Source organism: Ascaphus truei, chromosome 14 (assembly GCF_040206685.1).
Source record: "Ascaphus truei isolate aAscTru1 chromosome 14, aAscTru1.hap1, whole genome shotgun sequence".
Taxonomy (NCBI): Eukaryota; Metazoa; Chordata; class Amphibia; order Anura; family Ascaphidae; genus Ascaphus; species Ascaphus truei.
Genome location: NC_134496.1, coordinates 19668073 through 19682492, shown reverse-complemented (window position 1 = coordinate 19682492; position 14420 = coordinate 19668073). Strand labels below are relative to the sequence as shown.

Genomic DNA, 14420 nt, shown 5'->3' with positions numbered 1-14420 from the left:
TAGCGTGAGGGAGGAAGGAGGAGGGAAGAAGGAGGAGGGAGGGAGACTTTCTATAATGAAGGAGCTAATGACACACTGACACACAGAATGGAGCTATGCGTCTGTCTTTGCCCCACTGGGTGACAGTGACAAAGACAGAAGAGAGCTATGAGTATCTCCCCCGCTGCAGGGTGATCTTGACAGACAAAAACGGGGATATTAGTCTGTGACCCCCCCGCATTGAGACAGTGACACAGACAGAAGGGAGCTATGACCCATACAGTCCATTGCCCAGGTGACAGGGGTGAATGACATCAGGTCAGGAGGGAGGGAGACAAGGGAGAAACACAGTATGGTGGGAGGTATGGGGGTAGGCTCTTGCAAGGATAATATGCCTTATCTATAATGTCTGAAACAGACTGTTATAACACCCTCCGTGCTAAAGCAATGCGATGCAGGCCCCTCTGGCATGGACAGGGGGTTATAATGCGATGCAGGTCCCTCTGGCATGGACAGGGGGTTATAATGCGATGCAGGTCCCTCTGGCATGGACAGGGGGTTAGTCCTACATAGTACCAGACCAATCCTGTTAGAGTTAAAACAGCACAGAAGGCAGCGAGAGAAGATCGGCTCTCACCTGTCCTTGCCGTTCTGAATGGATCCTGTAACCAGGTTGGGTCTTTCTAGCATGGGCGAGTTACGGCTGCGGTTGGTACCAGTGGAAAGGACGCTGTTCTGCAAGAGGGGAAAGAACGGAAAGGGAAAAATAAGATGGGAGAGGGCGGTTACAAAAGTGTACAGCTTTGTCAAAAACACACACGCAAACCAGGGCAGAGGAATTAATCTAATGTTTCTATGAAAAGAAACGTGTGTAATATATAAAAAAATTTTTTTTTATAATATTCTATAAATTGATACATTGCAGTTTATTATCTGTGGCATCTTGGTTACCGTGTAAATATCCGGTGTGTATCTGTGCACGCCTGTAACAGTCTCTCACTGACTTAGGACTATATTTTGCGTATGTTTCTGTTAGATAATGTGTATAAGTAAAATGTGCTATTGGAAGTAGTATGTTGATTGGATAACATCTGGCGTGTGAACAGGTCATCATCCCCTTGGATTGTATATTCTCCTGGTAAATCTTGCATGCAAGAGAGGTTCAATTTGCTGTAAGATCGTTATTCCGCGGAACCTTCCGTTACCGCGATGTAGGATGCTGGAAAGTATTGTGCTGTGGCTAGTCTAACGCTGGTGGAGACAGATGCGAGAACACGAGCAGGAAACAGAGCCTTTTTTCTCTATGTGCTGTTTTTATGCTGACGACATGCGAGTGTAAAATCTATTGTGAATGTTGATGAAATGTTAAATATACGGAATCACACAATAGGCGTTCTGCGCTTTTTGTATTGAATATCTATCCAGGGTGAGAGCCCAGGCATGTTACCCGGTGAAGCAGCTGCAGGAGAAGCACTTGCAGATCTTTCAAGGTGCTTCCCGTCACACAGAATAGCACCATCTTTGTGGGCGTAAGGATTTCTAGTGACAATATATTTCTCTGAAATATTTCTCTCAACTTAGTGTATCAAACCTTTTCACCTTTTAGGATATATTTGATCGTTTTTCCAGAATTATATTGCATATAATAATCACTAGTACAAGTTTAACCAAATTGAATTGCCCATCTATTCGGCGCACGTCTCCCTACTCCCTCTCCCCTTTTTTATATAGATACACATACATATACAAAACTGCAGAACAAAATTGTCAAGGCATGCATCTCAACATGCGCCCCAGAGAGCACATATGCACACATTCTGTATTTGTATACGGTCGCCTCTCCACACGTGCTCTGTATATGACAGTGGCTACACAAGCAGGGCTCCCTGGTTACTGTATGTATACTGTTAGTGCCTGCACATACACAGTGCCAGTGTAAAGATGGGCAGCATGTGTATACTGTTAGTGCCTGCACATACACAGTGCCAGTGTAAAGATGGGCAGCATGTGTATACTGTTAGTGCCTGCACATACACAGTGCCAGTGTAAAGATGGGCAGCATGTGTATACTGTTAGTGCCTGCACATACAAAGTGCCAGTGTAAAGATGGGCAGCATGTGTATACTGTTAGTGCCTGCACATACAAAGTGCCAGTGTAAAGATGGGCAGCATGTGTATACTGTTAGTGCCTGCACATACACAGTGCCAGTGTAAAGATGGGCAGCATGTGTATGTGTAACTGATTGGCACTGTGTATGTGCAGGGACTGTGTAGAGATGTCCAGCACGTGTAACCGTATAATCTCTACACACACAGTCCGGGTTAAGAGCCCATGTCCAAACACCCAAACAGCCGTCCCTCACCGTAGATGGTGTGGGGGTGGTCCTCTTCCTCTCCAGCCCAGACAGGGGGCTGGGGGGCACTTTGACAGTGCTGCTGGACTTGCGCCCACTCTCCCTGTCTTCCTCGGGCCGCTTGTTCTCTGCATTGTTGCTTTGGGTCTTTTTGGAGTACGAGTTGGAGGTGGGAATAGCTGGGCCAGCTGAGAGAAGCACAATGTAAATACAGTTTATAAATTATATAGATATAGATTACACACACACACACACACACTAGCGGTATTGCCCCGGCTGGTGGTGGGTGTTGGCGGTGTCTGATTAATAGGAAGGAAGAGCCTGGGCACTACGGATTTCTGCTAAGAAAAAAATTATTTGTGAGCCGGTGTGATCACGCTGGCTCACAAATAAATCTTTTCTTAGCAGAAATCCGTAGTGCTCAGGCTCTTCCTTCCTATCTGATATTGGAAAACCACCCAGAGATTCCTGAGCACCGGTATTTATTATTATTTTCTTTGTTGGGGAGTGCAGCATTCACCTACTAATTTGTAAGTGGTGTCTGATTAATGACAGCTTCATAATTACTTTGCAAAGAAAGTACACTTTACCCGGGGGATTGAGGACTGACCATCACTAAAAGACATTAGATAAAGATTTAACAACGCCCACCCCACCACAAAGCTTGTATTTACTGAGGAAATGTTACCGTTAAAATATTTTAAAAGATTTTTATTTCTCTAATTATTTTGGGGTGTCACTCAACTGCATTCAGCAATATATATATATATTTATTTTTTGTTTGTTTTTTAAAGTGAAGAGACGATACTGTTCTGTGGCTAAGCTTTTATGTGTGCGAGCTTTCGAGAACATACACTGATCACTTCTTCCGGCGGTGTTACAATGAATAAAGCAAGCAAGGGCTTTACTTAAAACAGTGTCTCTTGGAATGTTATCTGTGCTTGTCCCTCCCGTGTATAGATGCGATTTAGTCCCTCCTTGAGAAAGGTCCCGCTCCAGGACCGAAACGTCGGATTGGGCGGCCTATTTTTTGTACTGATGACTAATTTTCAGACAGATTTTCGTGGTATACTGGATTTGAGTGTAGTCTTTCTTTACCGGACGCAAGGATGGTAATATTGTTTACATTATTATTTGAGACTAGCACCTGTTTTTATATGCAAGTACTCTGAGTGCAAGCTGTGGATTGTTATCCCTCCCCCCCTGGCTGTGCTCAAAGCTAAGACCATGCAGCAAGCTTAAGCCTATAGGGAACCATGTTAATGGTTTTGAAGCAAAAGGTGGCACTGTGTGCTCATTTGCATGTCTTTTCCCAGAATCCCTTGCTGCAGTGGAAGTGCTGGGTGATAATGGTGAAAGGTGGGGTTGCAGACCTGCCTAAGGCTGCGTCCATAGAGATGGGAGCAGTGCTGAACCGCGCTGACGCTGAGGCTGAAGCCTGTGCGATTTCATGCACATGCAGGCGAGCCAGCGGGCGCGATCGGGAGGCGGGGGAGGCTGAGGGAGGCGGGGCAGTGACGTCGCTGGGCCAATCACCCGCGACGCACCGACGTCACGTTGACGCTGCTTCGCGCTGATTGGATGTTTTTAGCCGACAGCGCGCTGAAAAACAGCTTGGCTGTCGGCTGAAAAATCCAACTCCTCAGCACGCCTGCGGACGCTCGCGTGAGCCCCCTCTAAAGACATCCTCATTGAGGATGCAGGGGCTCAGCGCGGAGCGTCCGCACGGCTCAGCGTGGCTTCCCCTGCTATGGACGTGGCCTTAGAAATGCCACGCTCAGCTGATCAAAGAACAGCTGTAGGCGGGAGGAGAGACGGGCTGTAGGCAGCTTCTGGGCAGCAGGTGGCGCTGCAGAGCTCTCCATAGCTGTTCCTCACTAGATCGCCCGTAGAGGGAGGAGAAAGAGGATTGGGGGGGAGAGAAAGGAGAAAGAGGATTGGGGGAGGGAGAGGGAGGAGAAAGAAGATCGGGTGTGGGGAGAGGGAGGAGAAAGAGGATGGGGGGGAGAGGGAAGAGAAAGGATGGGGGAGAGGGAGGAGAAAGGATGGGGGGGAGAGGGAGGAGGGGGGGGAGAGGGAGGAGAAAGAGGATGGGGGGAGAGGGAGGAGAAAGAGGATGGGGGAGAGGGAGGAGAAAGAGGATGGGGGAGAGGGAGGAGAAAGAGGATGGGGAGAAGGAGGAGAAAGGATGGGGGAGAAGGAGGAGAAAGGATGGGGGAGAAGGAGGAGAAAGGATGGGGGAGAAGGAGGAGAAAGGATGGGGGAGAAGGAGGAGAAAGGATGGGGGAGAAGGAGGAGAAAGGATGGGGGAGAAGGAGGAGAAAGAGGATAGGAGAGGAGGAGAGAGAGGATGGGGGAGAGGGTGGAGAGAGAGGACAGGATGGGGAGAGGAAGGAGAGAGGGGATGGGGGATAGGGAGGAGAGAGAGGATGGGGGAGAGGGAGGAGAGGATAGGGGAGAGGGAGGAGAGGATAGGGGGGAGGGAGGAGAAGATATGGGGGAGGGAGGAGAGAGGATATGGGGGGAGAGGGAGGAGAGAGGATATGGGGGGAGAGGGAGCAGAGAGGATGGGGGAGAGGGAGCAGAGAGGATGGGGGGGAGGAGAGAGGATGAGGGGAGGGGGAGGGAATGGGTGGGATAGTGAGGAGATACAGAATTGTAGACTTGTGCCACTACAGATGTGGCAGATTGTTTTGGGAAAATAAAATGGGAAAATAATGGTGCAGAGACGCAACATTTTTCTTATTAGGAACTGATTCCATTTAAAAAAAATTGGGGTGGGGCCAGGGGGTGAGTAGCTTTTTGTGCAATTCAAATATAAGCAATATATTTGAATTAATTTATTATCGTTATCAAACTTCAGCCCTTAATCCATACGGTTCCATATCACCTTTAGGACTCTTATGTTTCTGCGCCAAATGCTATATTCTATATAAATATCTATGTTTTTGTGTTAAAACCAGCATTCAGGCAGCATCTACATGCGATATTAACCCATTGTTTTTGCGCACTTGATAAAAAAAAAAAGTATACACACAAACAAATCCCCCAATACCCCCCAAGAGGGACCAACAAAGTGCGCCCTTACCCTGGTCGCTGAGCCTCCGTTGCTTGGGGTTGGCAGAAACGCTGCGTTGCACCTTGTGAGCGGGGGAGGGTGCTGTGCTGTTGGTGAGGTCCGGGGGTGGTCTGGGCTTCAGGGTCAAGTTATCATTGTCCAGCTGAAGTTTTGCAACAAAAAAAAACCCCCACAGAAAATTCAGCCTTCCACATTCAGCTGCTCTAATCAGCAGTACTACTGGAGGTGGTTGCATGGAACGGCCGCCGCCAAGCAGAGGTGAGGGAGGTATTTATGGAAAAGGAGTTTAGCAAAACACAAACAGACCCGTACGAAAAAGTGAGAGAGAGGGGGAGCAGTTCAGTGGGTGGGACAAACAGCAGCAGTGTGTGCGCCAGGGACGTCTTTTCTGTCTTATAGAACTATAGATTGGGCAATATACCATAAAGATCTGAAACACCTAAATACCTATCAAAAAATAAATATCTATGATACAAACAATATGGTGCAAGGTGAAAAAACAAGATAGCAAGAATATGATCATCGCAATCTAGGGACAGCGAAGCAGTATCCAAAAAATCAACCATGTTGAAAAATAGAAACCAAAAAAAGGTGGTTTCAAAGTCTACCCACGGTCTGCAACAAAATAGGCCCCAACAATAGACAATACTTCGGAGAGTCTGGAGGCAGCACACAGACAGGACGTACGCATCCGGATATGCTGCCGTGATCGTGAACCACAAGGCTGATAAAGACGTCAGGAATAGTATTTAAGGGGTCCAGGAGGGTGCCCTAAATAGGACTGGAAAGACCAACCAGGTCAGAAATACAACGGTGCTTGGGGACTGCTAGGTCTGCAAACCACTCTCCCGTGATGGACTAAGACACACGCGTGTCTCTGAATTAACCAGGACGCTGCATCAGAGCATTACCCTGAAAATAGCTATATGTGGGGGGGGCGGGAGAGAGTCCCACGGACATTTCTATATATTTGTGGGGGGCGAAAGGGCGGGGGGAGAGAGTCCCACGGACATTTCTATATATTTGTGGGGGGCGAAAGGGCGGGGGGAGAGAGTCCCACGGACATTGCTATATATATGTGGGGGGCGGGAGGGGGGGGGGAGAAAGAGTCCCACGGACATTGGAATATCCATTCACATGGAGCCCATTGAAGCTGATGCATCACCGTTCTCACAGCAAAGTACAAGCTTAAGATGTATCTTAGCCCTGGCTGTGCTTAAAGCTGTGACCATGCAGCAAGCTTAAGCCTATAGGGAACCATGTTTAGAATAGTTTTGAAGCAAAAAGTGGCACTGTGTGCTCATTTGCATGTCATTTCCCAGAATCCCTTGCTGCAGTGGAAGTGCTGTGTGCTGGGTGATAATGGTGAAAGGCGGTGAATGGTGCAGACCTGCCTAAGACATGCAGATGAGCATACAGTTATATTTCCATTTGAGATATAGATATATAGATATATATCTATATCTATATATAGATATATATATATATATTGGAGGACATGATCTCTGAATTATGAGGATTTGAATTGCTGGACATTCATCAGGAGTCTAAGTCATAAGTTCTAAGTATTCTTTATTGTTGGACTATTTTTTTGCAGACCTTGGTTGGACTTTTTCACCATATCATATTGTTTGGATACTGCTTCACTGTCCCAAGATTGGGATAATCCTATATTTGTCATCTTGTTTTTTCACCTTTAATAGGTACATATATTTGATATATCTTTAGGGCATAATGCCCAATAAATGTTTTCTATAAACTTTAAATTTGTCGAGTGCTTCATTCCATTGTTTGAAATCATTTGGTTTTGATGACCCGTGATTGGAAGGTGGGTCAGGAATGTGATGGAACCTTTTTTCAATTTTATAAATTGCATTTAATTGGGTGAAGAGGGTTGTAATCCAGGAGATTTTTGTTTTATATAACTTTATACAATGCGTGCATCACTTCAAAAAAGTATAAAATGTAACTGCAAATACTCAACACATTATATAGATACACACACATTCCTATTTTATACCCACCACTATACATACATACATACATACATATATATATATATATATATATATATGCCAGGACATACGTGAAAACGAGAGGTAACTCAATGTATTTTACTTCCTGGTAAAATATTTGATAAATAAATAAATATAAATATATATACAGTGTTCGACAAACCTATACATTTGCTCGCCCCGGGCGAGTGGATTTAACACCCGGGTGAGTAAATATTGGCCCAAGCAGCACACGTTTGGTACTAGGTGGCGAGTAGATTTTTTGGTGATTTGTCAACACATATATATTTATACATTATATATATATATATATATATATATATATATATATATATATATATATATATATATATATATAAATATATATATATATATAAATATATATATACACACACATACACACACATATATACACATACGCACACACACCCCACCCTATAGATACACACTCACAAACCCCTGGTCCCGAGCCCCCATGCACACACACAAACACCTATACAGACACACACGCACCCCTTCTATACACACACTGCACACCCTTATATACACACCTCTATATACGCACGCACCCCAAAAACACCCCTATACAGACACATACACCCCTATACAGACACACTACCACCTATATTCACCCTCATACACACACACCGACACACTGCATCACCCCTATAAACACACATACCGCTATATAATCCCCCCACACACACCCTTATATACGCGCGCACATTGCACCACTCGTATACAGTATACACCCCCATATACACACACACACACACCAAAATGTAGATCTAGCATTTTAGTTCAATATTTGCAGTTTAACTCTTAAGTATACATTTTCATAGCAATAGGAGACTCACAAGCCATGCAAGTATGGGGTATCCTTTTACAGGATCCAGAGTAAAAACAGAGCAAGCACGAAGGCCCCTCGGGGTGCGAGAAGCAGAGGGGGAGAGGGGGAGAGGGGCTGAGAAAAGAAAGGTAAAGTGTGAGAGAGGCTGTCGTACCTCAGACGACTTGAACCCGAGCAGAAGGTAAGTGGCCATAACCTCATTATACTTCTGGTTTACGAGAGACTCCTGGATCTCCTCTCGAGTGTAACCCATAGACACCATCAGTTCTGTGTGCAGAGAGAAACAGAAATAGTTAACATATACTGTGGGGCTACATGACAGGAAGTGACACTCTGCAGGGCTACACCCCACCGCAAGGTGACAGACACAAGGAAGCTCTGAGTGTCTCACCCCTCTCCCCCCCGCCCCCCATAGGGCAACACAGAAAAGAGAGTTATACAAGTGTCCCTCCCTCCGCACAGTGACAGGTCTGTGTGCCCCCCGCAGGGTGAAGCTGGAGAAGTACAGACCTGTCCTCTTAGGATCCTTGTAGTCTGGAAGTGGCTCCACGTATGGTTTCAGTTCATCGTCCTCATGTCCCACATTCATCCAGCGATCCCTCATGATTTGCTAAGATAAGAAGTCAAATCAGTTAAAGGTTCAGTCCAACATAATGGGTCAAAAGTAAAATTGTTTGCAAAACTCTTTGTAAATCTCTCCTTCTAAAGATTCAACCCCCCTTAAAGCATCCATTATAATCATTTGTACCTGCTGAGAACTTAATGCATCGCATTTCTCTGGGAACATGGATTCCAAGCACATCAGCTAATTCTAATTACCTGTGACTAATGGCTGCTTTATAATTACTTTGCAAACACAAAGAGTTAATTTACCTTGGGGGGGCTTTGATGACCGACACATTTTCTGATCACCAAGAGACTTTAGATAAAGATTGTAACCTCCCCACCCCATTTCCTACCAAAGCGAGTGTTTACTATGGCAATGTTACAAGTTTAAACCTATTCTTTAAATACTTCTACTTGTCTGATATTTTTTTTGTTAGGTGGCAAGCAGCTGCACAGCATGCCCGTGTTCTGGGAGGGGCAGACCCGTTGGGTATCAGTAACACATGTAGGTGGTGAGCTGTGCAGTAAGTGTGGATTCACAGGGAGGGGGAAGAGGCTGCATATCTCACCTCCAGTGTCCCTCTCTTGCTAGGATTAAGGATTAGGAACTTCTTTAGCAGGTTTTCGCAGTCCGTGGACATGTAGAAAGGGATGCGATATTTCCCTCGTAGAACGCGCTCTCGCAGCTCCTGGAAAAGACAGAGGATGATTCAGAGGTTGTCACACTGCCACCTCCCTGTGCACCCAAGTCAAAGAAGTGCCTGCCTCTGCCAGGCTCATCTCTCCCTCCCCAGCCTCAGTCATATCTAATGCCTCCAGCCCTAATGGTGCCAGCCTCTGCCACTTTTTAACCATCCCTCTCACTAAGCTCTGTGTTATCTGCACTAACCCAGAGGGTTTCACCCCCCCCGCCCCCCTCCTCCTCTATGGCAACTTTACCTTCAGGTTCTGCCCGTCAAAGGGCAGGGAGCCGCTGACCAACGTATAGAGTATGACCCCCAGGCTCCATACATCCACCTCGGGGCCATCATACTTCTTGCCCTGGAAGAGTTCTGGGGCCGCATAGGGGGGGCTCCCGCAGAACGTGTCCAGCTTGTTTCCAAAAGTGAACTCGTTGCTGAAGCCAAAGTCGGCAATTTTAATATTCATGTCCGAGTCTAGCAGGAGGTTCTCCGCCTGAGGAGAGGAAAACGGTAAGAGCTCCTGCCCATGAAAAACACCATCTAAAGGCTGTTATATAGTGGGCGACCGCGCTCCGACGTGCGCGCGGCACCTATAGGTTGGCCGTGGTTACCCAGCCGTTCTAAACTAGGGCCTCGCGCATGCACGGCAGTGAGCGTGCAGCTGACCGACGAGGGAGAAGTCAATGAAAATAATTATGCGCAGCAACCGGCGCTGTAATGTATGTATGGTGTGTGTGTGTGTGTGTGTGTGTGTGTGTGTGTGTGTGTGTGTGTGTGTGTGTGTGTGTGTGTGTGTGTGTGTGTGTGTGTGTGTGTGTGTGTGTGTGTGTGTGTATATAAGTGCACAATAAAAATATTTTTTATTTATTCAACTTGTTTTTTTTTTCTTTTAAAAATCTTATTTAATAAATTATCCACACACACAATCCACACACACAATCCACACACACAATCCACACACAATCCACACACACAATCCACACACACAATCCACACACACAATCCACACACACAATCCACACACACAATCCACACACACACCCTTCCCAGCCTGCCGCACCCGGCAGCACGGACTGTATACCTACAAAAAGTGTGCGTCACAGACGCGCGCGGGCGCACACACTATATTACAAGCCTAAGTGGTGTGTTTGGGAGACAGGATGACATGAAAGTGTGCATTGTATAGAGTCTGAATGCATACGCATGAGGCCAGGAGGTATGAGGTTATTTTATTTATTAACATAATAACATTTGTATTTCAAGGAACATACAATCTTTCAAATGCCCACTCACAAAGGTAAAGCGAAAAATAGCGTGTATGAGATTGGCTCTCATGTGCCGTCAGCTTAGTCCTCTCAGTGCAGCTCCAGGTACTGGCGTCGTCACGTGACTCTCCTCGTGTAGCCGGTGAACCGGAAGCTCGCACTCTAGTTTGCGACCGCCATATGCCCACGAGCACTGTGGTTACTTGTTGCCAGAGACTTATTCCTTTGTGTGTACCATACGGCCCTAATTCAATCCAACCATAGAGGACTTGGAGGGCTTTGCTGTCCGGAGGGTCTCTTTCCAGCCGAACACCGAGTGCGAGCTTCCGGTTCACCGGCTACACGAGGAGAGTCACGTGACGACGCCAGTACCTGGAGCTGCACTGAGAGGACTAAGCTGACGGCACATGAGAGCCAATCTCATACATGCTATTTTTCGCTTGACCTTTGTGAGTGGGCATTTGAAAGATTTTATGTTCCTTGAAATACAAATTTTATTATGTTAATGCACTAGGATTGCGCCTGTTTTTTTCTTTTCTTTTTTCAGATATGGTTAGGGACTGGTGATCCCTTTGAAACGGGCTGCAGGAACCTGGTGCAAATATCATTGGAACAGGACTTTTTATTGAAGGTTTCTTCATATATTTTTTTCATTTTTTTATTTCTTACTTTTTCACTTTTTACATTTTTTGTGTTATTAAATTTTGTTAACATTTTATAACCTACATGCGGGTATTTTTAATTCCAATACAAGTAGTGATTTAGTCTTTATATTGCTACACATTTTTAGTCTTTATCATTGTGTATAAGTCTTAAACTAGCCACCCCACCAAGCACCTTTTATGATTAGCTTGACCTGTTCATTTTATTAATTAGTTTTATATAGAGGCGCTACTTCATTTTTTTTTTTGTCTGTCTTATTTTATTTATTAGTAATATATGTAAGGGAGTATTTTTATTTAAGAACTTTTCTGATAAATATGAGTATACAAATAAATTAAACTAATTTCATCCCAACTGTATCCATCCAACCATGTAGGTATCAGGCACTGTATCTCTGTGTATATCCCATCCCTAGAGGCGCCAAACTCTGTATCCATGTGCCGAGCAGTGTACCCCATGCAGCCCTAGAGATGCCAGGCTCTGTATCCTTGCACCATCCAGCCATAGAGGTGCCTGGCTCTGTATCCCTACACTGTCCAGTCCTAGAGGTGCCAGGCTCTACATCCTTCACTAGTGAGCCCCATACCTACCACCAGTCTCCCCTACCCACCATGATCTCTCTCTCCAAACGTACCTTCAAGTCTCTGTGTACGATTAACTTCTGGTGACAGTACTGAACGGCTGAAACGATCTGAGGATAGAGACAAAGGGAAAGTTTGCACTCGTGTGTTACTTCCCATCCTACGAACATCGGTTTTAAAATAAGGACTTGATTCAACTCCTGCATTGGCCAGCCTGTTGTGCTGCAGCTTAGACAGAACTGCAAGAGAGAGATGGGTTCTGACCAAGTTAATTTGACTGCTGCCTTAAGATTGCAAGCTCTTTGGGACAGAATATTGTTGTGGCTGCTTTGCTCTACTCTGTACAACAGTTACATTTTAAAAATAACCAAAAATCAGGCAGAAGACGAGAGGCATCCATCTTAGGAAGAAATGAAGCGCCTCTGCATTGTCATTTAACTTAAAATGAGATGCGGGACTCACCTGACGGAATTTTGCACGAGCTTCTTTCTCTTTCATTCGCCCGTGCGCAACTAAGTAGTCGAAAACTTCACCTGGGACCAGAAAAAGGAAAAGGGGAGAGAGCGAGCGGGGAAGGCAAGCGAGCGGGTAAGAGAAAAGGGTAGAAAAATTAGAGAGGAGGCATAGGAGAGAAGAGAAAGTATGGGACAGAAAGGAGAGCGAGTAAGAGAGAAAATGAGAAAGGAAAAAATAATTTAAGAAAATAATTTTAATATCTGTAAAACCCCTTGATATGAATAATAAAGCATACACAAGATTATAACTATAAACTGTGATGGGGCAAGAGACCAAGAAAGGGCTGATATGAAGCATGCAGACTGCAGCCCCTACTTGATCCAAATCCCCTCAAGATTGTAAGCTCCCAGGGCCAGTCATTCCCGTGCTTAGCTTTGCTGCCGACAAGGTACAATGGAAACTTACCACCACTTGCATACTCCATAACCAGATACAGCGTCTTCTCTGTTTCTATAACCTCGAATAACTTAACTGCAAGAGGCGAGAGAAGAGAAGGAGGGTGAGGGATCCTTGGAGGGGGACAGAGGAGAGCAAGGCCCATGCGAGAGGGGAGGAGAGAGGGATTTACCTATGTTTGGGTGATTCAAAACCTTCATGATTCGCACTTCTCTGAAGAGCTGGGGAGAGGGAGAGAATTTACACACAGAAGAGAGAGTGCTATTCCTGTGCTTATCCCCCCTCCCCCCCCCCCACACACACATACGCACCTCTGTGCCTTCGCTATTTCTGTACAGATTTCCCTCACATATTACACCAAATTCCTTTTACAGTCGGAAATCGCTCTAAAACCCAGATGTTTAACAATAATCCTATCTCCATCGCCGCCTGCATTGCTATTACAACCCAGTGTCAGGCCTGGGCCCGCTCAGGGGGGCCCTGGAAATCCAGTACCCCCTCAGCTGTTAGGGAGAGAATGAAACAACAACGGTTCTGCAGGAAGATACTTAACACCTTTGCTGCCAGAAATATGCAGGGCGTTACTTAACCTCTCCCTGACGAATGAATAGCTAAAGCCCTCTCCTTCATGTGCCACGTAGCCACTCCTATGCCAGAGCCCTACAGTGCCACTTAACCTCTCCTATGCCACAGTACTACAGAACATGCCTTACCTTCTGCAGACTAGAAGAGTTCAGCTGAGTCTTGTCAATGATTTTTACAGCAACCTGAAAAAACACATATATATATACTGTAATTTGTGTATTTACAACACACATACATCTGTATACCCATTGATGAGGTAGCCAGACCCGCCCGTGGGGGCAACACTGCCCAACTAGTATTACGCAGAACATGCTATTGAATCTATGAACTGAATACAGTACTCCCAAAAGGTCAACAGAAATCTCACGCGGTTTTCTAGACACAAGTAAACGTGAACAGTTTGGCGATAATGCAAGTGGTATTGTATTGTATTGTATGTCTTTATTTATATAGCGCCATAAATGTACATAGCGCTTCACAGTAGTAATACATATCATATAAATAACAAATAATATAAATAACAGATCATGGGAATAAGTGCTTCAGACATACTGTAAAAGAAACATTAAGGAAGGAGTCCCTGCTCCGAGGAGCTTACAATCTAATTGGTAGGTAGGGAGAACGTACAGAGACAGTAGGAGGGAATTCTAGTAAGTGCGTCTGCAGGGGGCCAAGCTTTATGTGTCATGTGTCCATGATTATCCAGTGCTATTCATATGCTTCTTTAAGCAGATGTGTCTTAAGGTGGGGCTTAAAGGTGGATAGCGAGGGGGCTAGTCGGGTACTGAGGGGAAGGGCATTCCAGAGGTGTAGGGCAGAAAGTGAGAAAGGTTTAAGGCGGGAGAGAG

The 14420-nt window shown here is 45.5% G+C and overlaps 1 protein-coding gene across 9 annotated transcripts in view; it reads right to left on the bottom strand.

Moving 5' to 3' along the window:
* The window catches only part of MARK2 (microtubule affinity regulating kinase 2), a 115337-nt gene that overhangs the window by 9541 nt on the left and 91376 nt on the right, over positions 1-14420 (bottom strand). For all 9 annotated transcript variants that reach the window (XM_075569999.1, XM_075570003.1, XM_075569998.1 and 6 more), the window contains exons 3-14: positions 13701-13754; positions 13160-13208; positions 12997-13062; positions 12538-12608; positions 12129-12185; positions 9823-10059; positions 9453-9572; positions 8788-8887; positions 8432-8544; positions 5422-5554; positions 2343-2521; positions 617-714 (exon numbers count right to left, since the gene is read on the bottom strand). In XM_075569999.1, coding sequence (XP_075426114.1) covers positions 617-714; positions 2343-2521; positions 5422-5554; positions 8432-8544; positions 8788-8887; positions 9453-9572; positions 9823-10059; positions 12129-12185; positions 12538-12608; positions 12997-13062; positions 13160-13208; positions 13701-13754 — 1277 coding nt within the window. The remainder of the gene's footprint in view (positions 1-616; positions 715-2342; positions 2522-5421; positions 5555-8431; positions 8545-8787; positions 8888-9452; positions 9573-9822; positions 10060-12128; positions 12186-12537; positions 12609-12996; positions 13063-13159; positions 13209-13700; positions 13755-14420) is intronic.